At 41.3% G+C, this 24,623-nt stretch overlaps 1 protein-coding gene across 3 annotated transcripts in view; it reads left to right on the top strand.

Annotated features, from left to right (window-relative positions):
• Positions 1–24,614, top strand: part of LOC127581529 (coronin-6-like) — a 201,951-nt gene extending 177,337 nt beyond the window's left edge. For all 3 annotated transcript variants that reach the window (XM_052036015.1, XM_052036016.1, XM_052036017.1), the window contains 5 exons: positions 7,435–7,539; positions 7,930–8,075; positions 10,008–10,065; positions 11,731–11,961; positions 16,310–24,614. In XM_052036015.1, the coding sequence (XP_051891975.1) occupies positions 7,435–7,539; positions 7,930–8,075; positions 10,008–10,065; positions 11,731–11,961; positions 16,310–16,432 (663 nt within the window). In that variant the 3' untranslated portion in view covers positions 16,433–24,614. The remainder of the gene's footprint in view (positions 1–7,434; positions 7,540–7,929; positions 8,076–10,007; positions 10,066–11,730; positions 11,962–16,309) is intronic.
• The last annotated feature ends 9 nt before the right edge of the window (positions 24,615–24,623 follow it).

Genomic DNA, 24,623 nt, shown 5'->3' with positions numbered 1-24,623 from the left:
GCTCTGTGCACTCTTGATATTAAGGAGAAGGTGTTGGGTGTATTGAAAAACGTTAAGTGCCCAGGGCCTGATGGAATCTATCCCAGGATACTGAGGGAGGCAAGGAAGGAGGTTGTTGGGAAAGAGAAGACTGGAGAAGAACCAGCGTTGTTTCTTTGTTTAAGAAGGGCAACAGGGATAATCCAGGAAATTACAGGCCAGTGAGCCTTGCATCAGTGAGAGGGAAATTATTGGAAAAGATTCTTCGTGATAGGATTTGTTCGCATGTGGGAAATCATGGACTTGTTAGGAATAGTCAACATGGCTTTGTGCAGGGGAGGTCCTGTCTCACAAATTTGATTGAGTTTTTCGAGGGAGTGACAAAGATGTAGGGAAGGCCAGTGGATGTTGTCTACATGGATTTTAGTAAAGCATTTGACAAGGTCCCTTATAGTAGGCTAGTCCAGAAGATTAAGTTACATGGAATCCTGGTGAGTTGGTAATTGGATTCAAAATTGGCTTGGTCAGAAAAGACAGATGGTAGTGGTAGAGGGGCGTCTTTCTGACTGGAGGTCGGTGATTAGTGGTGTTCTGCATGGATCATGCCGGGACCTCTGTTGTTCGTGATGTATATAAATGATTTGGATGAAAATATAAATAGTCTAATTAGTAAGTTTGCAGACAACACAGAAATCGATGAAGTTTTGGATAGTGAGGAAGGTTGTCAAAGGATACAGCAGGGTGTAGATCAGTTGGAAATGTGGGCAGAGAAATGGCAGATGGAGTTCAAACCGGACAAGTGTGAGGTGATGCATTTTTGGGAGGTTAAATTCAAGAGGAAAGTATACAGTAAATGGTAGGACCCTTCAGAGCATTGACGTACAGAGGGATCTTGGGGTGCAATAGCTCCCTGAAAGTGGCAACACAAGTGGATAGGGTGATGAAGCAGGGATATGGCATTCTTGCCTTCATTGGTCGGGACATTGAGTAAAAATTTGGCAAGTCATGTTGCAACTGTATAAAATGATAGGCTATGTTTGGATTATTGTGTGCTGTTCTGGTGGCATACCACAGGAAGGATGTGGAGGCTTTGGAGTGGGTGCAGAAGAGGTTCACCAGGATGTTACTTGGAATGTATTAGCTATAAGAAGAGGCTGAACAAAGACAGAGACACAAATTCTGCAGATGCTGAAATCTGGAGCAATACACAAAAGGTACTGGAGGAATTCAGCAGATCAAGCAGCATCCATGGAGGAAATATTTCCCCTCCATAGATGCTGCCTGACCTGCTGAGTTTCTCCAGTACGTTTTGTGAAGAGGCTGAACAAACTTGGATTGTCTTCTCTGGAGCATCGGAGACTGAGGGGTGACCTGATAGAAGTATATAAAATTATGATAGGCATAGATAGGGTAGATAGAATCTTTTCCCTAGGGTGGAAATGTCAAATACTAGAGGGTATAGATTTAAGGTGAGAGGGGGAAGTTTCATGGAGATGTGCAGGGCAAGTTTTATTTGACACAGAGGGTGGTAGGTACCTGGAACACACTGCCAGTGGAGGTGGTGGAAGCAGACACAATAGCAACATTTAAGGGGCATTTAGACAGACATACGAATGGGTGGGGAATAGAAGGATACAGACTGTGTGTAGGCGGATGGGATTAGTTTAGATTGGCGTCATGGTCGGCACAGACACGATGGGCAGAAGGGCCTGTTCCTGTGCTGTACCATTCTGCATTTCACTGTGTGTTTCGACGTACATGTGACTAGTTATCTTATCTCTCTTTTTGTTGAAGCCTCGCCTCAGGAAATCTAAACCAATGAGGTAATGTTGGTCTTTGGTAAATCCTGTTAGATTACTTTTGTCAATTAAGTCTATTATTACTGCGAACGCTTGGGTCAGAGAGGCATCTCCATACGTTGCCAATGTTAAGCCCCAGACCATGTTGGTCAGCAAGCTCCATTGTACCTGACTTCCTGATACCACCGTTATTGTACAGCTTTCTTCCTTGATGTTGACCAATGACCCTTTGATATTCTGCTCAGAGACAGACTATATAATTTAGGAAACATTAAAATAAACTGACTGGGCAAAAAAAAGTGATTTTATTTTTGCTCAGGGATCAGTTCAGCTTCAGTGCTTTGAGCTTTCTGTCTCATTTGCCATCTGGCCACTTTATAACATGAAAGTGTTTACACAGGAAGGAGCAGACAACTATCGTTCATTCCCTTTTTTAAATCTAAACAGAATTCCTTTCTTGTTGGGTCAGAGTGAAGGATGAGATAGACCAACTAAAATTCCCAAAACAGATTTTATCATGGGTTTGTAATCACTGCCTACATTCCTGCAATGGACTGCTGTGTGGTGGTCTGATGGTATTCCTCATATCACCACCAGGCGGAGCTCCAGGTCTTTCTTGCTGTTTATCCACCCTGGAAATAATCTGCTTCAGGATTGAAAATGGATTCTTTCCCACCCCATCCGTCCTTTGACTTCTGTCTGAAATGAATATCTCCCACATGGGTTGCTGCCATTCTCTTGTCAGTAAACCATTGTCTCCTTCAGGAGAAATAGGCCCCTTCTGTAGGCCTGAGCCTTTCAAGGGACCTTCCCACACCAGAGGGAACCATCTTTACCACAGAATGCACTCAATGAGTCAGAGAGAGCCGGGGATAAGGCAGTCAGTAGTGTTGATTATCAGCATAGTCCCTGGGCCAGAGAACATCATCGGTTAGTGGACAGTCAGTGGTCACGAGAAGAATATTAAAAATCTAGTGTTCTTAAAACCATGTAATTTGTAAGCTGAGCAGCAAAAACAATGAGAAACAGAAGTGAGCATATGTAATGGAAAATTAAATTTCAGTAGCTGGTGTTCTAAAAATTGTGTTGCACCTGGAACCAGAGTTTGATGTGATACAGCGTGAAGTGAGGACACAAGACGAGAGGTGCAGATGGTAATTGGTGTGTTCCAATGCGTCACTCTTCATGGTTGAGACCTCGAGCTGTGATTTGTCACAGGAAATACATCAAAAGTAATTTGGGACAAATTAGGATGAATCACACTGGGTGAAAGAGAAGGTGATTGGTGTTGGAACATTCTCCTGTGCCAAGAGGCAGCTCGAATGATGAATCCTTCCCCTCAACAGTCTGCTGTCAGCTGACTTCCTTGTTTAAATTGTTTCCTTTAAGGCAGCAGAAACCGAAAGCCGAACACAAGGTCACCCGAGCTTCAGTTGCAGGGTAACCAACCAGCGATACTGCACCAGCAAGTGTCAATCAAATTAACATACATTAATATTAATTTGGGAGCCTGTGGTGTCATCAAATTAAAGAGATGCTTGTGCCCTGGCTCGCTCAAGCACTGACACTAGTCAGGAGATCATGTGCCTGAAATGCTGAGTGAAAGTTTTCTGAAGACCAAATTTGCATCTAGCCCAATGAACTCTTCTAGAGTTTTATACACCTCTCTACCTGGTGACATTTCAGAGATTATATTGGCTTCAGGGCAGAAAAATAACTTGTCATCTTATGTTCCTCCATCGAGCCTCCACACAGTCATCTTCCAACACCGTTCCACCAACATACTGCTGGAGATTATTTGCATAAGCACTCTTGCTTAATGAAATGACAGGTGTAGGCCATCCCTGAGGCTATTTTTCATAAAGTGCACACATAACTTTTTACTTAATTCTTTCTTTACTGATGCAGAAGGTAGTGTGTTGTGCCTGCACCAGTTCAGGGAAATTAGATTATAATTCAGCATTGCTGTGTGAAGCTACAGTGGAGTGTGGTTCACTCCAACAGGCATGAGGACAAAGTGGCACATTGGAATATAAAAGAATTAAGGTTACATGCCCAATGTTATAATTAAGGTAAACCATGCTCAATGAATTGAAAACATCTTACAGATCGCAGATTGTTCTTACTTCCACAAATTAATTTTTCGTATTTTCATACTTTTATGACATAGAAGGCCATTTGGCCCATTGAGTCTATGCCAGCTCTCGTAGCTCTCCTATCAGTCTCGTTCTGTCACTTATGTCCCTGTGACTTGTTCTTTTATGTACCTCCAGTGAACCTCCAGGAAGCCATTTTCCAGCACAGGTTCCACCACTATTGTTGGAGGTTATTTGCATGAGTTGTCTTATTTATTGAAATGACAGGTGTAGGTCCCTGCAATGCTATTTTTCATAGAACACACAGACAAATTTTGCTTCTTTCTTTCTTTTCTCTTGCACATCTTCATCAACTCCTAATTCTCCCACCAATCACCTACACAGGGACAATCTACAGTGATCAAGTAACTTATTAAGTAACACATCTTTAGGATGTGGGAGGAAACCAGAGCCCATGTGGTCACAGAAAATGTGCAAATTCTACCCGGACTACCTTGGAGGTCAGGATTGAACCTGGGTCACTGGAGCTGTGAGACAGCAGTTCTGCTAGCTGTACCACTGTGCTGCTCAGTGAGAGATGGATGAGATCTCTTGTGTCAATGGCTCAGACCATGTTAATTTGAAGAAGAATTCAATAGCTTTCACTAAGTGTTTCCAAGCTGTGCCTTCATCTTCCTGCAATACTGGACCGTTAGTCACCTGTAGGGAGGTGCCAAACAGATTCGAATCATTCAATCTCATTCTGAGCAGGAAAGGGCAGTTGAGACCAAGATCAGATCAGCCATGACCATACTGAATGATGGAGCAGGTCTAAGGCACTCTATGGTCTCTGGTCCCACTCCAATGTCAGATGTTCATGTGACCTCTGTACCTTGGTCAGAAGTTGCTTGACCACACTGGGCAGTTCCGCTGAAGTTACTCTAGATGCCAGCAATGTGACCCTTGATCTTTAGTAGGAAAGTCTTCACCAGCTCATGTAAAAGTTGTATGTGTTGTGTTCCCAATACAACACTTTAGAGAAAATTACAGGTGATGCCCACATTATGGGCAGGCAGGGGGAAGGGGGGTTGCTGTCTTCCTAGAAAACACTCTTTATTGCGATTTTCTGTTACACAAAACTGTGTCATCTGTGCATGTGTCAAGAAATGCGTGTTGAAAAGAAATAAATCTTGTGTTTATCTATTTACTATTGTTAACATAAATTCCAAGAGAGTGAATTTTATTCTGTATCTAAGATTTTTTGACCATGATTTGTGAATTCTGTAAGGGCAAATTTTCATTACCTGAACAGCCGTAATGCAGGGATTGCCTGCATAATCTCTATCGTTTTAATTATTCCAAATGTTTACCTTTTAAAGTCTCGTATTTACTGAATTATTCTTCCTTAGATTTTCAATTGGAAGTATGTACATAATCCAAATGTTAAGGGAAGAAGGGAGTTAGGGTGTGATGCTTGTAGTGTCCTGACCATCTGGAGGGCAAACTTACACACTGGTTGTAGTTTCCTTCCTGATGTGCCCTACAGTCAAACTGTCGATGAAAAAAACGACGAGATGCTGGAGGACCTCAGCAGGCCAGGCAGCATCCGTGGGGAAAAGCAGGCGGTCAACGTTTCGGGTCAGGATCCTTCTTCAGGACTGAAGATCGGGAAAGGGGAAGCCCAATATATAGGAGGGAAAACCCCCATCTTGTCTCTTCTTCTCTTTCCTAGCCTCTCTCTCTTTTCTCTCCTCTCCTTTTTTTTCTCTCTCCTTTTTATTCTCTCACCTTTTCCTCTCCTCCCCTCCCCTCATGCCACTTGCCTCCTTACCTTTGACCCATCCCTTGGTGGATCTGCTCTCCCCTCCTCCCCTGCACCTGCCAATCACTATCTCTTAGCTGCATCTACCTATCACCTCCCTGTCCCCACCTCACCGCCCCTCTTTTATCCACCTATCACTGCTCTGCTTTTTCCCCCCTTTATATTGGGCTTCCCCTTTTCCTATCTTCAGTCCTGACCCAAGATGTTGATCATCTGCTTTTCTCCACGGATGCTGCCTGGCCTGCTGAGTTCCTCCAGCGTCTTGTTGTTTTTTTTAATCTAGATTCCAGCATCTGCAGTCATTTGTTTCACCACTCAAAGTGTTAATCCGACGCCCGATTCACCAGTCATTCCTTGTTCGGCTGTCTCGCCTCCGAGATCACTCTGTCTTTTCCCATCTGTTCGATGTGATGGACGGGAATGGCCATCCGTTGAAAATATCTTCAAGCTACATGTAACAGGTGGAGTGACCTCCTCCACAAATGGGAAAAGAAGGAATTGGCCAGTTGTGAACTAAATGCAGCCTGTATGTCACAGAATCCACCATCCACCGTACTATCACTCAGAAGGCACTGACACAATGCCACCAGCAGCTCTGTAGAATACATCGCCAAACTCAGCTCGGGTATAATTTTGTCAGTGTTGTTCAAGTGTTGTATAAATATCTGCATGGACATGAAGCCACTTGGAGCACACAGCCTCTGACTGAAGCCTGCTCCTCTGGTGGGCAAGGATCTCCGTCAGCAGTGGCCGATATGTAAAACTCCGCCTTAGCAGCAAGATCCAGAGGACAGTTAAACTTTAATTCCAGATGTTCACTGGTTTGTAGCAGGGTATAAGTGAAAGTAGAGACACAAAAGACTGTAGATGCAGAATCTGGGGCAACGTAAAACGCTGGAGGAACTCAGCAGGTCAGGCAGCATCTGTGGAGGGAGATGGACAGTAGACAATAAGGTGCAAGATCACAACAAGGTAGATTGTGAGGTCAAGAGTCCATCTCAATGTATAAGGGAACCGTTCAATAGTCTTATCACAGTGGGATAGAAGCTGTCCTTGAGCCTGGTGATATGTGCCCTCAGACTCCTGTATCTTCTGCCTGATGGGAGAAGAGAGAATGACCCAGGTGGGTGGGGTCTTTGATTATGCTGGCTGCTTCACCAAGGCAGCAAGAGCTATAGACAGAGTCCATGGAGGGGAGGCTAGTTTCCATGATGTGCTGGGCTGTGTCCACAACTCTCTGTGGTTTCTTGCGGTCCTGGGCAAAGCAGTTGCCATACCAAACTGTGATGCATCCAGATAGGATGCTTTCTATGGTACTCCTGGGGGCACCAATGCCACAGTATGAGAACTTTGGTTCTACACTTAAAAGTAGGAAAGGCAATTGCATTTGCTAAGCATTGCATGTTGATTGTGCCACCTCTCCCCCATTTGTTGTGTGAACAGTTTTTGTATTTTGTTATGATGTAGAAGGCCATTTGGCCCATTCAGTCTATGCTGGCTCTTAGACTATCCCCTTCAGTGCCATGCAGCATAAACACTATACAAAAAAAAGACAAGGGTTCTCAAATTAAAAAGCAAGCAGTCAAAAAGTAAAAGAAAATTGAAAAACATATATTCAATCAAGTTGGACTCCCTTGACCATATACTGATGTTAAAAGACTCAAGTTAAAGCTTTGAACAGGTTTCACATTTATCCTGTAAATTTGCTGAATGCACAGTCGGTGTGAAAGTTAATCCCTTTATTCTACCCTCCATGTAGAAAAACTTTGATGAACCAATGGCGCTTCAGGAAATGGACACCAGTAATGGAGTTCTTCTACCATTTTATGATGAAGACTCAAACATAGTCTATTTGTGTGGGAAGGTGAGTGTTTCCCTCTGTACTAGTAGTTTATGGTTTGATGTGAACGAATCACTGAGCGAGCTGATCTGCTCATTCTGTCTATGCAGCTCAAATTTCATACAGAAAGGCTGCTATGAGGGTAAAAGAACAGTCTGCATTTATAGATCTCAGGACATCTCAAAGTTCTCTACAACCAAGTATGTTTTCAATGTGAGAAACAGTAATGTAAGAGCAATTGTTCACTCCTGAGTAGCTCGCTGCATTTAACGTGAGTTATTTCCAAAAGTGTTAAATATTGAATTTTGTTACAGTAAACACTCTAAATTAAAAAGTTAAGATTACTCCGGTTCAGTTAGTCTGGTCCAGTTTTGTATGCTTCCCCTTTGGAGACTGATTTCTCTTTGCATGCAGGGTGATAGCAGTATTCGGTATTTTGAGATCACACCTGAAGCTCCATACGTTCATTACATCAGCACGTTCAGCAGTAAGGAGCCACAGAGGGGGATGGGCTTCATGGCAAAGAGGGGTCTGGATGTCAGCAGATGTGAAATCGCAAGGTCAGTGGCTTTAACTAGACCATGATGGAATTCTAAGCTAGCTTATAATTGCTGGTGTTATTGAAATGATGATAATTTCACTGAAGGTAACTTTCATCTCAAAAATCAGAGCAAAAGAACTTGTTGATCTGACTCTGGCCTCAACTGCACTTCCCCCATTAGTCCTTACAGCCCTAAAGTATAAAAATCTGAAAATCTCAAATATAATGACCCAGCTTTGGTTAGATTTACAAGACTTTGGGAGGTGAAGTTCCTCTTCACCTCTCCTAAATGGATGGTTCCTTATTCTGAGGGTGTGTATGTGGCCGTTTTAAAATCAGTGCATTAATCCTATGTAACTTCAGTGTATTCTTACAGCTTGAGGGAAGCAAACTAGTACTGATGGTGTGCAGAGGTGGAGAGAATGGATGTCCTTTAGGGGAACATCAAAATGAAGGGAAGTGCATCTTGAAAAACTGAAGTAGCTCAAAAGACATCTAAACACATTAAAATTAGTCTTCAAAGCTGGAGAGGCAGAGATGAAGAAAAGACAGGTCTGTGGTTACAACCGTGGTAAGGAAAACCCAAATTACAGGCATTGAGCCAGCAGTGAAATCTCTTGGCTGCTGAAGTGCAGTTTGTGCTGGATCACTGCTGCTGAGGTCAGTGACCCTCTGTGTAACCTCAGGGCACCAGCTCCTTTGTACCCATTGTGGCGTGGCTCCAAGGGCCCGGAGCCAGGTTTTGGTCCACAGCTGCCAGTTACTGTTGCTGGATGTACCATCCCTGTGCTGCATAGTAGCTAAAGCTGACCCAGGCGCTGAGATGCTTCTAGGGAGTAGTGGCAGGGCCTGCTGAAGTGGTTGGTGCCATCTTGGCCAGTCAGGCAAACCTGGTCATTGAACACCCTGGGATTCCTACTTGTGCTCTTTGTTTCAGGGATTGGGATGTATCCAAATTCCAATTCAGAATCAGGACCTGAATATGCCTCCTAGTGCAATCTTACTTTTATCCACTACTAGCCTTGACCTCTAATGAGGGTTGGCCAACTGCACATGCAGGAGTGGGGGTCCTACAGACTGTGCATATGGCCATCTACATGCAGCTTCCTTACCTGACATTCTGCTCTCAGTTCAGCTCGCCTCTGCCTTCAAAGCATGCCAGGAACATTCCCGTTGGGAAATCCATTAGTTGAGGGAAATAAACGTATAAGTTACCAAACCAACTTGAAAAAGCATTGGCTGAAATTAACTTACCTTAGTGTTATTCTTTCCTTTTTTCTGCCAGCCGGTGTTGTCAGCACCACAAGTCGACCATTTCAAATGGTTGCTAGTGTTTGATTCAAAATATAACTGGGCTGTTTGACAAGGTATTTCCAACACTGCTGGTTCCTCTCACTAGAAAATACACTCAGCACAAATGGCCAGAATTACAGTGGGCCTTTATTAGACCCTCCATGTAGAAAAATTTTGATGAACCAATGGCGCTTCAGGAAATGACACTAGTAATGGAGTTCTACCATTTTATGATGCAGACTCAAACAATGTCTATACTACCATCTGTACTACAATTCCAGTTGCTCCAAGATAGTTGAATAACCAGGCTGACCTTTTAGGAAAATGGAAACTTTGATATTTGGGAAAATGTGGAGCTACATAGGTCTATAGTGGCATTTAGATCATTGCTGAGAACAACTTGGAAATTCAGAGTATACATTTTCTGTTATCTGAAGGGAAACAAGTTTTGTCTGTTTCTTAATTGTTTTACTTCAGGCAATCTCTGCACCTTGTTACTCTGCACACATTTACTTAAAACAGTTTCTGTCAACCCTGCCAGCTGTGCATAGCACACAGGGTAATGTGGAAATACTTGTGGAAAAATAATCCTGATATAATGTGCTGTTTTCCATCCAAATATGCAGCAAAAACTAATTCATTACATTTCATATTATAGGTTTTTCAAATTACATGAGCGGAAGTGTGAACCAATTACGATGACAGTGCCTCGGAAGGTCAGTACAGTGGAAAAAGCCATCACAGAGACCCACACAAGGGGGTCAAGCAAGGCCACAGAGCCACCATAATAATCATCTAAAAAAAGACATGAGGTTATAGATACAGATGCACACATTCACTGCACAATTTTATGATGCCCATCTATGCGCTATCAAAAGGCAACAAGTTTAAATTCCTGTGCATTCCTTGCCCATGCAATTAATTGAAATGAATGGTGATTTACAAAAATTGCTTCCAATTTTCATGAATATAACTGAGATTTTTAAAAAATTAGGTTAGAATCAGATATTTTAAAGCAAAGTTAGATCCACGTTCAATTATTTTTACAAACAAAGCCTCTTGCTGTCAAACCTTTAAGATTAATTTGTCTGGAAACTAAATCTAGATTTGCATGGGGGTTGGAGGGTGAGGGGGTTAACTTAAAAAATTGAGGAACATTTTGACAACTATAATGTTTCTGAATGATTCCAGTGTGCAAATCCTTGCCTGCATGAAACCTCTTTTAGTAAATGAAAGAGAAAGGGGAGCTCCTGGGAATATGCACCAATTCAGTCAGCTTCTGAAACAACAAAAAGTAAGCTGAGGTCTCAGCCTAGAACCTTCATTCATCTTGATGCCAAGAGACTGGAAAAACCAGCCAATTTTGACAAAAATAAAGAGCAGGGGAAAATGGTGATTCATGGATTTTCTACTTTATTTGGAATATTTACTCTGGGATTTGTTTCACCTATTATCACAAAACAAGGCAAACAAAATATTTTTTTATCTTGCATTCAGTTCACTTTTGAAACACTGAAGACGGCCTTGTGATCTAATCATTAGGCAGCCACATTAATACTCTGCACTACAGTCTGTCTCGAGACAATTCATGATCCAAAAAATGTGGAAACTGTCTGTTCAGACCTGATAAGCATAGATTTAAAGGACCCGAGGTGTCCTTCATGGAATCTTGCACACCGTGCTTGTGATTTAGGCTCTCTGGCACACGTAGCCATTTTAATGCACTTCACGATGGGGAGAGCAGGCCACAGCTTCCTGATGCAGGGAATTCTCCACGTTGGGAACAGGTTTTGTCAAACTCCCCCTTCTTCCCTCAGCAAGAAATTGATTTGCCTGTACAGGTTCTCTGTTTATCCTGTTGCACACTAGGAGCCAAAGGACCCAAAGATACTTAAGAATAACCATCAAAAAACAGGGATAAGAAGGAATTGAGTTGCTATCGATCACCAAGATAATTAATCAATTTAAACTCCGGTACCTTTGACTATTTGCAACAGATTTTGTTGACGTGCAACAGCTAACATTGCACTCAGCTATTTAACTGACTGTTTTAGAAGGGTTATGTTCAATGTGATGTTTACATGCATTTGCAGGTTTTGTTAACATACCGAATGATCACTGGCACTTCCCATCCCACCTGTCCCCTACTCATGCCCCTTGCAACAGCTCTCACTGATTGTTACTAGTGCTTTTATTTATTAGGTTAAACCAATGCAACAAATTCATTATCCTGACACTAGATACAAAACACCGAATATCGTGGCGTATGATTTAAAGGCTGCAGTACTGAGGAGCATTTCACAATCCGTGCGCAGTCCACGACCTCTAAGGCTCACCTCTCCATGTGATCACTGACCTATATCCCTTTTTGTCCTCCACAGTCCGATCTTTTCCAAGACGATCTGTACCCGGATACCCAGGGTCCTGAGGCAGCCCTAGAAGCTGAGGAGTGGATTGCAGGAAAAAACGCAGATCCCGTGCTGATCTCGCTGAGAGACGGTTACATTCCACCTAAGAACCGAGAACTTAAATTTGCCAAAAGGAACATTCTGGACAACAAGCCTCCTCTTGGACCGCGACGCAGTTACTCCACTTGCGAATCAAACTTTTCTGTAGGTTTCCTGAGAAAGCATCATGGTCCGTTCTTCAGTTTTCAGTTAAAAGTCTATCCTTTAGATGGTGGCAGAGTAAAGGGGTTGGTGATGACTTCACTTCGGTCAGTATCCATATCCCCAGGTTAAAGAGGAGGGATTGGCATGAGGCAGGATTTCCATTCCTGTTGAGGACACCAAACCATTGCATGTGGACATAGGTTAAGCATGGAATATGCCCACAAAAAACAATTTCCAGAAGCCTTCCTTCAAACTGCAGCCATTGACGATATGTGTTACAGTTTATGATAGAGAAACAAAGGACTGCAGATGCTGGAATCGAGATGAAAAACACGATGATGCTGGGGGATCTCAGCAGGCCAGGCAGCATCCATGAAGAAAAGCAGGCGGTCAACGTTTTGGGTCAGGACACTTCTTCAGGACTGAAGATAGGAAAAGGGGAAGCCCAATAAATAGGAGGGAAAAGCAGAGCAATGATTGGTGAACAAAAGAGGGGAGGTGGGGTGGGCACAGGGTGGTGCTAGGTAGATGCTGGTAAGAGATATTGATAGGTGGTGCGGGGGAGGAGGAGAGAGCAGATCCACTGGGGGATGGGTCAAAGGTAAGGAGGCAAAAAGGGGGGGGGGGTAGAAAAAAGAGAGAGAGGCTAAGAAAGGGAAGAAAAGAAGAGGCATGGTTGGGGGTGGGTGTGAGGGGGGATATGGGGATTACTTTAAGTAGGAGAATTTAATGTTCATGCCGTTAGGCTGCAAGGTTCCAAGAAGGAAAGCGAGGTGCTGTTCCTCCATTTTGCGCTTGGAATTCTCATGGTAGTGGAGGAGGCCGAGGACTGTCATATCTGTGATAGTGTTGGGGGGGTGGGCGAGGAGAGTTAAAGTGACTGGCAACAGGGAGATACAGATCGCGGTTATGGATGGAGCACAGGTGTACTGCGAAATGGTCACCTAGTCTATGTTTGAGCTTGTCAATATAGAGGAGGCCACACTTGGAGCACCGAATGCAGTAGATGATATTTAGGGAGGTGCAGGTGAATCTCTGTCTCACCTGAAAGGACTGTTTGGATCCCTGGATGGAGGTGATGGATGTAATGTAGGGGCAGGTGTTGCACCTACGACGGGGAGAGTGGAAAGTTCCCGGGTGGGAGCGGGATGGGTGGGTGAGAGGAGTGAACTAGGGAGTCACAGAGAGAGCGGTCCCTGCGAAAGGCAGAAATGGGTGGGGAGGGGAAGATGTGCTCGGTGGTGGGGTCCTGTTGGAGATGGTGGAGGTGGCAGAGAATGATGTGTTGGCTACGTAGGCTGGTGGGATGAAATGTGAGGACAAGGGGGACCCTATCCCTGTTGGGTCTGGGAGGGGTGAGGGTGAGAGCAGAGGTGCGGGAAATGGCAGAGATACTCTCTCAATCACAGTAGGGGGGAAGCCATAGTGAGTAAAGATATTGGACATCTCTGATGTCCTGGAGTGGAAAGCCTCATCATAGGAGCAGATGGGGCGGAGGCAGAGAAATTGAGAAAAAGGGATCGCATCCTTGCAAGAGGCAGGGTGGGAGGAGCTGTAATCGAGGTAACTGTGGGCGTCAGTGGGTTTGTAGAAGATGTCGGTGGATTAGGAATCTCCTGAGATGGAGACGGAAAGATCGAGGAAGGAGAGAGAGGTGTCAGAGATAGTCCGTGAACTGGAGAGCAGTGTGAAAAATTTGTGGTGAAATTTATGAAACTGTCGCATTCCGCACGGGTACAAGAGGTGGCACCAATGCAATTGTCGATATAGCGGAGAAAGAGTTGAGGAATGGGGCCGGTGTAGGCTTGGAACAGAGACTGTTTAAAGTAGCCAACGAAGAGGCAGGCAGCTGGGGCCTCCGCCTGGTTGAACTTGTCCTCCCCCTAAACAACTTCACTTTCAATTCCTTTCACTTTCTACAGATCAAGGGTGTAGCTATGGGCACTTGCCCACACCTCCCCTCAGCGTCCCCCCCCCCCCACCACCTCACACCCACCCCCAACCATGCCTCATTTCTTCCTTTTCCTAGCCTATCACTTTTTTTCTTCCCCCCTTTTTTCCTCCTTACCTTTGACCCATCCCCCGGTGGATCTGCTCTCCCCTCCTCCCCCACACCTGCCTATCACTATCTCTTACCTGCATCTACCTATCACCACCCTGTGCCCACCCCACCTCCCCTCTTTTGTCCACCTATCACTGCTCTGCTTTTCCCTCCTATATATTGGGCTTCCCATTTTTCTATCTTCAGTCTTGAAGAAGGGTCCTGACTCGAGACGTTGGCCGCCTGCTTTTCTCCACGGATGCTGCCTGGCCTGCTGACTTCCTCCAGCATCATCATCATGTTTTTCAATCAGTTTATGATAGTCTGTTTCAAACTTATTAATTGGTAATTGGTTTATTATTGTCAGATGTACTGAGGTACAGTGAAAAACTTTGTTTTGCATGCCATCCATACAGATCACCGTAACATAAGGACATCGAGGTAATATAAGGGAAAAGCAAAAGTAGAATGCAGAATATAGCGTTACAGTTGCAGAGAAAGTGCAATGCAGGTAGACAATAAGGTGCAATGCCATGACAAGGTAGTTGTGAGGTCAAGAGCCCATCTTATTGTATAAGAGGTCCATTTGTGGGGTAGAAGCTATCCTTGAGCCTGGTCGTGCTTGTTTTCAGGCTTTTGTATCTTCTGCCCGATGGAAGAGGGAAGAGAGAATATTGATTGTCCCTTCCCATTTTTTTTAGCCCAGTTGACTCCCATTCACTGTGTAAATAACAGAAGTTATTGTCATTAAAATTGGATCCCAGGCCATTTTGATGAATTGCTGTCACAGGGACAGGACAGGATAGGCAGGAATGTCAAAACTCTCCCAATGGAAAGAAACATAGGAAAGGACACTTGGTTAATTCATTCAGGTTATTGAACAAGAAACACAAATCTTCAGGCATGGGAGAGGGAACTGAATGGAGCAGGTCAGTTTTTCAAGGTTAGTAGTTATGTAGAAAGCAAAGTCATGCCAAAAGCAAGGTCTTCAACAGCAATATGAATTATATTTATTACTCCATTTTCAAAAATGAGATTGTGAAGGAGACTGAGTATATTTTAATTTTGCAAGCTAAAAAATATAGTTTAATAATTCAGACTTGGAGGTGCCTCGTTATGTTTCAGTCCATCTTTGAATCACATATGAGGGCATATGGCACAGTGGTTAGGGCTGCTGCTCACACTCCAGGGGCCTGGCTTCGATTCTGACATTGGGTAGTGTCTATGTTGAGTCTGCACATTCTTCCTGTGACTGCATGGGTTTTTGCTGGAGGCTTTGGCTTCTTCCAGATCCCAAACACCTTCTGGTGGGTTATGTGGCTGCTGTAATGTACCCCTTGGTGTAGCTAAAATATAAAAGGGCATTTGATGGACGTGTGAGAGAGAATAAGATGCAGTGCTGCAGGGGGGAGGGGAATGAGACTCATGGGATTCATCTGCTGGGACCTGGCATAGACTTGATGGGCTGATTGGCCTCAGTCTGTGCCACAATGAGTCAGTAACACCATATGGAGTTCAGATGACAAAGGACTTTCATTGTTACATCTCTGAGATGAAATGATTTAGAGAAGTCAGGAATTCTCCTGGATGTAAGAAAATGATGTCAGGAATTCTCCTGGATGTAAGATGGAAATCTTTAGCATGGTCTATCTGACAATAGCAAAGAGGAACATGTTTTCCAACAGTAACGAGCCCAAACATTGTCCAATTTTTTTACGTACCTATGATGTTGCTGGCTGCACATTCGGTAAAGTGCAAAAGGTCTGGTTTGAGCAGTGATCCCTGGAAGGACTATACTGACCTGAAAAAACCCTAACACTACCTTGGACTATATTCCTTTTTCTCTCTCTCAACTGCACTAGTGTCACTATGTTTATTTTGTCATTTAAGTTATGTATAACTTATGTTAATTTAAGTTTATGTTAGCTTTATCGTGTTTGTAATGTAGTGTGCTGCTGCTGCAAAAAGCTAACTTTTATGGCATTTATACCCCCTGTACATATGTCTATGATAATAAGTTAGAACAACTAGAATACAATAAACTGCAGGAAAGTTGGGGACAGGATTATTATGACATTGGGCTTTATGGCTCAAATAAATTAATCTGATCTAAGGATGCACTGAACCTAAACCTGATTAAGTCATTACCACTGAGCACCTCTGCCATGATGTTTAACGTCAGTGACACAACAAATTTGACATTTAATTTGTGTTCTCATTCAATTACAGGAGCCAGATCTTTTGTAAGAGATTTTCTCTTAAATTGTGGATGCGTGTTATTGATTTCTTTCTCTTCTTTGCCCCCAGCGTGTAACCCTGGAGGAGCTAATGGATGAAGTTAAATCGCTGAAGGTGATTGTCCAGTCCCAGGAGAGACGCATTACTGAGTTGGAAAACAAGCTCTCAAAGTTCACCAATGGCACTGCTTAATTCTACCATCCACATTAGCATGCACTCCAAGGTATCAGTGCTTCCTGCCAAACCAGTTCAACTTATTATTGTCCACCCCCAACAACTGGTGGCAAACAATGGTAGCTTTTACAACAATCTACATAACTGTATGCATATTCTTAACTCCAGTGAGACAAGATCACATGGAAGTATTTAATGTTTTGTTCTGGAGTTTAATTGAAGAATTCACGGGAAATGTTACGCGATGTTTGGGAAATGCAGTGAACTAAAGGTCAAGCTACACCTGATCAGTGTTCCTACATGAGGTCACGAACTACTATTGTTAGTGAGAATTAAGCTCTCTGTGATCTGACAGCTTGCACATAAACACCAGGGCAGTTCTTTGTAGTGAAGAGGGAAAGGAAAAAGAAATGTCCTCAACAGGAGCTCCATCAGACCAGCAGATCATGTCAAGGGCATCAGTGGACTGTGGGAGGGTGAACTGCAACTTTTTTAAGTGTATGATTCATCAATACAAAGTAACTTTCAAACAATCTCCAGACTAATATCCTGACATACTTTTTCAGCTGCTGGCTGCATTGCTTTTAGCAGAAAAAGTTTGCTGTGTCTTTGCATTCTGCTCAGGTGTAATCAAATGATACTTTATGGATCTAATTATAAGTTCTCAATTTGCACTGTGTAAGGTTGGGGCAGTTTGTGGCACTTGGGAAAAGTGGTATTTTATAACATTTGGGGATAAGACTCTAAAATAGGAGGATGATGTGGTTTATATGATATTTTGTGAAGTGAATGTGTTTGTGCTGTCATTTAGTCCAGAAGCAGTGATGTGTGATGCCAGCAAGTCCACAGAGCATTCTCTGCCATTATCTCTCCTTTAGTAAATAAACTGTTTCATTGCAGGAACTCTTCAAACAGAAACAGAAGTCTTTAAAGATTATTTTTAAGTGTTATTTAGTTTACTGTCCCATGCATTCTGGCAAAAAAATCTTTTATTTTTGTGGTGGTTTTCTGACACTTTTTTGTACAACACGGCTCTGGGTTACAGTTCTTGCCCAATTCTGAAATTTTGCACATTTATCTTCTTTCTCCTCCGTTGATGAGTACCATTTCTGCTGCTGTGTACGCAATAGCCTTGTGAATAAAACATAATATGCATGGCGTCTGTGAGCACTTCTCCTGCCTTGTGCTACACGTACAAATACCAAATGGATGGTTAATCTTGTTCTGATCCCAGTAGAGAACTATTTTCATATGGATCTTGAATCTGGTTGCATTCACAATTCCTGCTTTCAGTTGGTATTTCACATTGGGTCAACTCAATGGGAGAGAAAGAGGGAGAAATGATCTGGAAGCTGACATACCAAAGCTGGGAAATGGCAAAAATTTCAACGCCCTGAATCGATATATGGAGAATGAAAACCTGCCTGGTAGATCTTATAGTTCTTGAGATTGCATCCACTGAGCTGACCAAATTTTCATAGATTGCTGTTCTCTCTCACTCTGTTTTCCTCTCATTACTAAGAAATAGATGCTAGACATAAGCAAAGAAATTATTGTGTGCAGTATAACATAATCCTGCTTACAGTCAGATGTCCTGTAGGAGATCTTGTGCAAAGCTCAATGGTTGACTAACAATAGTAGTCTACTACATTTACACAGAATTTACGTGCCATTTTCACATTAAGCAAAGCTCACTTAGAGTCGCTGAGGGTTACGCCAAATATTAGTGTTAACTCTTATGTCAATTTGTTGTTTGTTTCTTGTCCTGTGATCACTTGTGCTGCTTTTAAAATTTCATGTGCATTGAAACCCAGTTATAAATATATTTCTGTGTCTAAGTCCAAAAATAACTGGACTTGTTTTCCTTTCAAAGCAATATTTATGTGGTAAAGAAAAGCAGTCATCTTGAAATAGAATTTTAAGAACTGGTTGTAGATGCATCTTGTCCGTTTTCAAAGACTTGATGTTAATCTGCATCTTGGTATTTCCATTTTATCAGAGGTAGGAAAGTAAAAGTAAAAAAAAAATACATAACCTTTCAGAAGACAAATAAAACAGCAAATGCTAGAATCTGAAATAAAAACTGCAGATGCTGGATGAACTCAGCAAGAACAGAGTCCTCGATCTAATACATTGACTGGGTTCTCTTTCCACAGATGCTGGCTGAGCTCTTCCAGCATTTCTTGTTCTTATTGCACGTAAATTTTGGAAGGACGGTAGAGTCTTGCTATTTGAGAACTTTATTTTTAAAGGCGAGGTACTAGGAGAAGCAGAATACAATTATGTTCAATTTCTGGCTCCCAACTTATTAGCATTGGCAGATAGTCTCCTGAAAGATTTCTCACTGACTTGACTAGACCTCCTAAGGTGTCTCCTGAAATGCTATTCCGATCACTCTAATTGAAAACATATCTTTTAAATTATAAATTATAGGAGGCTGGTTAGAAATGTAAATAATGCAGTGATATAAGGATTTACTAGTTGTGCCCAATCAGTATCTAAGTGAGCTGATGGGCCTTTTTCCATGCTGTATGACTCTATAATTCTAATATCGGCCTTTGGTTGTAGAATCAAGCTTGGTTTTAGTCCTACACACAGAACCACAGAGATGAAATATTCAATAGAAAATTAAGGCACTGGGGAAGCTGAATAAGAAGAGATATCTGTTGGACATGTTTGCTTTGCCAAAGGTCATTGTCTACAACAATGGAATGTTCAGTAGCTTGTACACCAGAGTATTTTATGTGTTTTATTTCTCACCCACAGAGGATCTGACATTCACTATGGAGGTCAGACTTGGAAACCTGTTAATGTCTGTAGCAGCACAGAGAGAATCACTTCATTGGGAAGAATGTTTAAACCTTTCCTCTGAAACAATGTTAGGTCTCCAGGCCCCAAGCCAATTTTGGTTTTAATTTGATACTTAATATTTTGAATGGTACTGTAAAGCCTTTCAATCTAGCCTTTCAATCTTGCTCAATTTATTGGTGTCCTGTAACTTGAGCTATTCTGTGGAGACATAGTGAATGGAAAAAAATTGAGTTTTGTTGGGTGCATAATCCTATGTCTGGTTATTTGATCTGCCATTGCACTATCCAATGGTGGACTGCTGGCCATGCATTGTACTTGTCTGTATTTTGAACCGTATGCTCAAAAACACCCAAATGGTGAATACCCTAGGAGCATTTATTTAAGAATTAATGATTTTTATTGTCTGTGAGAAAGATGTGGAAAATTTCCTTCTCAAATCAAGTGAAATTATTTTCTTCCACTGTTTAGTCTAGGCTTTAAATGGCTGTGTGATTCTGGTGAAATAGTTTCTATTGCAGTTAAAGCTTATGTTCAAGTTATTGATCTGCTTTCTCAGAGGCTGCTTTTATCAGAGTGTAGCTTTTGACTTGATTTAAGATATTCTTGATTGCACCAGATGAGATTTGGTAAAAGGGAAAAGATCTGAAATCTGATCTTTGGATGTTAGATCACTAAGCAGGTTAACAATCATCTAAAAGCAGGTTAACAATTGCTTTGAAAATCTTGTATTACAATTGAAGTTGGACAGTTGTGCACTTGTTATAGAGATCAAGGGACTGGGGAAGACAACAGGCTCAGAGTCTGATATCTCCAGTTGGTTCTGCAGACAGCTGCTGATGGTTTAAGAAATGAGAACAAATTGTTATTGTTTGAAACTATGAAGTTCTGGATAATCCATAAGTATCATTGCAGGTTGTGCAAAAGAATTAGAAATAAGGGGAGAAAATCTATTCTACAACTGAAAGAAATAAACATGAATACAAATGGGTATCTCTGAGGAAAACGAAGGTGGCATGACTATTTCATATGCCATTTGCCAAAGAATTAAACACAGTTGTTTGTTAGATAGAAGGTTATTTCTTAAGTGTGCTAACCAAGCTGCGTTGATAAGATTGCTTTCTACGTTTTAGATAGAGCCAATAAATGGAAGTGTTGGTCTTCTGGCGGTTGAAGTGAAGTGCACTTTTAGATTTGGAGACAAGGGACACTACAGATGCTGTTATCCGGACCAAAAACCAAACTCCTGGAGGAACTCAGCAGGTCAGATGGCATCCGTGGAGGCAGAACGATGGTCGACATTTCAGGTTGAGATCCTGCATCAGGACTGGTGCACGGTCATGACCCGAAACATTGACCATCCCTCTGCCTCCACGGATGCTGTCTGGCCCACTGAGTTTCTCCAGCAGTTTGGTAGGTTTCTTTTTTTCTAGATAACAACTAAAGAAACAGGGCCAAATTGAAATTCTTATCTGATCCTCTAAGTAGCTGGAAAATATCTCAAGCTATTTAAAATTACAAAAATAATATTCATCTTTGCTGACACAACCTAGGGATTCAAAACTCATAACTTTAGCAGACTCGATACAGACAAGATCAGAAGATGGGATGATATGGAAATAGCTAGAAATCTACAAATTCTTTACCATTAGTTTAATGATGTTACTGAAGAAAGTATTTAAAACATTAAGTATGTTGCATATTAAAGGCATGGTTTCAGCTCAAATTCCCTATCATTTTCTCAATACTTGAAGCTCATTGTGTCAAGGCTTTCCAGCCTCATCTATAATTTAGAGCAATCTGTACTAATTCACATACCTATTGACTTATTTAACAATAGGTTAGAGCACTATAGACCTTTAGCAAATTGTCATTGGTTGCAACTGAGATGGAGGTGCTGTCAGAAGGTATTTCAGGTATTCTTCGCATAGGCCTCTCCAAGTCCTATCTTCAGACACAAGACATTTGTGCTAAGTTTTCTTTTAGGTTAGTATTTCAAGTTGGTTTTCAAAGTGGTCCTTTGAATTGATGATGTATAATGAAGCAATCGAATACATTTAGTGAAATAAATAGAATAATTAATAGCTACCAGTGTGGCATTTCAAATTCTTCTTGCTCTTCATGGTAAATGTCCAAGGTTTTCTTTCTTGAACTCTTGTATTACTGAATGAATCTTGCTAAGTGGATGTATATTGGCACAACTGGAGCTCTTTACTGGTAGGAATACCATTTTTCAGGACACTAGCATTGTTTTCGGTTCTAATCTCAACAAATCAGGCTGATGGCCAAGCCAATTGCATAATTTGTAAAATATCTGTAACTGAAACAAATGCCTATGTCTTCAATTATTATAGATGATCTGGAATCATTTGCCACAGTGTAAAAGCTTTACTCTCATTTAATGTTGACTGTATGTGTATAATTGTTATCGTAATTATAAGGATATACACCGCATCCTACATTTGAAACAACTCTCTCATACAAGCTGCACCAGAAGCAAACAAATGTCTCTATAGAGCATGGCCCATTTAGAAGTTAATGCACTAATTCCTTCATGGCAGAAGGACTTGAAGCCAACATCTTTCATCATATTTTTCTAAAATAAACTGGATATTAATATTCTACAATATGGTATTGATTCATTAATCAAAGTCTTCACTGTCCAGGAAAACTATAAACCTGTGCATTTCCCAGGCCTTTTCCTGTAGTGGTGCCTCAGTCTTCAAAAGGTGTTTTTTTTTAATATATTCATAAATGTTTAAAAATAAGTCTGCATGGCTGTGTGCGTGGTGTGGTGGGGTGGGGAATGGTGTTGTGCCTTCTTAAAATTATTCTAGTAATTCAGAAACCTTACTTTCACTTTTGGACAGTTAGTATTTATCCTTCAGTTACTAGTCTTTAGATTACAATATAGCCCAATGCCCATGATCACTGAGTTGTGTAAAGCATTAATGTATGACAGTAGGCTTTTGCAAGAGAAACATAGTGGATGTAATCTATTACTGTAAATGAATGGTATCAGCTATGAAATACAAAGGTACCCTATATCTCACTATACCATACTGTATGCATAGTATAGATGTTACTAAGCATTTGTCTCCTTACTTCCTAAATTAATGGAGATGAGCAGTTCATTACTCTAAATAACCTGTGTCAAAGTTCAAACCTGCAAGATGCTAATCTGCTGAATATCTGTCTTTCCATAGGTCTCTGTAAGCGAGTATAATCAAAAGACAATGGTCTTACATTTTCTTATATTAGTTCCAATGTTTTTTCTAAAATCTCAGTCAGACATATTTGAGATAAAACAATATTGCCAAGTACAATACATTAGTTATGGTCCTTATGAGATGGATTTTAATTGATCAGAGGACTAAATATCTTAAGCTGGATTTGATTTTAAGAGATCCAACTAGATAAAAGTTCACTGAAACTGCTCTATTTGCTGGTGGGTGTTGCTAATGATTTCATGAACACTAATTATAGGTGTTGACAGCAGGCGTGCTAGAAACACCTATTAGTATTGAGCAAACTTTACAAGAGAGCAGATGTTGATGACATCATGTGGAGCACCAAGGAAAAGAAGAATTAACTTTGAATGGGAAATTAAGGTTCAAGTTTTGACGTGAAGTATGATTTGACACCGTAGTGCTGCTCCAAGAGAAGAGCTTTGGACTTTACTAACAGGACTTGAATTTATCTGAGTGGCTCTCAAGAGGTCCCAGTGCATGGCCTACATAGAGTAACATGAAGGATTACTCCATCTTCCAAAGATTTGTGAATGTAAGTGGAATGCACAGTAATGTAATGGATTGTAATTCTTTAACATTTTTAAGAACTTTTCATTTACAATTTATTTTGGCAGTATCACTTTCCAGCATCCTTTGCAAGAAATGGATTGCTTTTTGACAATGTATTTATCAAATGTAACACAATCCAACATTGGGCCTCCACTGATCCACTAACACGTGTCTACGTCTACTTACCTTCTTCTCAAAAAGGCAATATATACAATCTAAAACTGGGTAGATGTGTATCTAGGTTTATTTTCTCTTCAGCATTCTGATTCTAAATAAAGCAGAGAACACTTAAGAAACAGCATATTCTACAGCAATATAACACCACTGACAAACGCTGTCAAAGAGAGGGTTAGTTGCAGGATGTAAATTGAGAGGTAAAGCATATCAAATATAGTGTCATCCTCCAGCAGAAAAGAGGAGATGCTGGGGACGAGAGGAGGATTTGATCTTTCTCTGGAAGCTCAGGAATCCAGAGGCAGTTTTCCCAAGTAGATTCAGGGGAATTTCAGCAGGATGCCATTTTACTAGGGGGTTGATTTGGTGTTCATTGATAGACCTTATTGACATGTGCAGAAACTCCTGAACTGCAGCAGCCTTTGTTAAATAAATTGTAAAACAGATGGCATGTTAGTTGTAGAACATTGGGATAGATTATTTGTATGCTAAGAAGGAACTTTAGAAAGGCATTAACATATTATTTCATCAAGGAAATTAAGAATTACAAGACAATACTATATTTGTGAAGCAACAACCTCATCAATCTGATGGAATCTATTAACTATTTTGAACTCAAGATGCATCAGAAAATGTTAAGCAATGTCATTTTTTATTTATTTGATGGGAAATATATTATTTCTGTCTACAAAGATTGCATATGATGACTAACGCTAAGTCTTGCATCACATCAATAATTACTATATATTTACACCTAAGGGACCCAGTTTCAATACTTATATAAAATTTCTTTGTAAATTAATAGATTCTAACCCCTAAATCCAACTACCTTGGTCACAGCTGGAGGTATCTAGATTAATGATATTAGAAAGTAGCTATCTTTGTAGAACATGGAAAGAAGATTGCTCTAGAACTGCAAAGCACCAGATCCCTTGTCAGCACTCCCACTGAGTGCATCTCCTTGCTGGGAGCACAGATTTCCAAATTTATCCTTTTACTTCCAGATGGAAAAAGTCCAGTTCCTGATATATCTAGGTAATATGTCGTTGTATTAAATTGTACTGCAAAACTTTGTAGCAAACTAAATTACCCTTAGCCATTAGGAAATATTCTGCATTATTGTGAGAAGCTTCATGATTTTCTCCCTAGAACCTTGGTCTGGTCCAGTGGTGCTTTTGATTTGTGAGAATATTTGGCAGATTATTGAAATTAAATAATAGAGAAGAATATAAAGGAAGGATTAAATTTTCAAAGTGTGCATCTGTAACATTTCTGTAGCTTTGTTGTTTGGATGTATGGAAAGGGGTAATGTCAATTCATGAGGTGTATCCTGAAGGATTAAGCTTGTATTTCCTTGTAAACACTAAGTATTATATTGGTCTGGTGGTTGTTTTGTAAGTACACTATAGATCAGGCATCTATTTATA

This window comes from Pristis pectinata, chromosome 21, assembly GCF_009764475.1.
Source record: "Pristis pectinata isolate sPriPec2 chromosome 21, sPriPec2.1.pri, whole genome shotgun sequence".
NCBI classification, from domain to species: domain Eukaryota; kingdom Metazoa; phylum Chordata; class Chondrichthyes; order Rhinopristiformes; family Pristidae; genus Pristis; species Pristis pectinata.
This window is presented reverse-complemented; position numbering and strand designations above follow the sequence as displayed.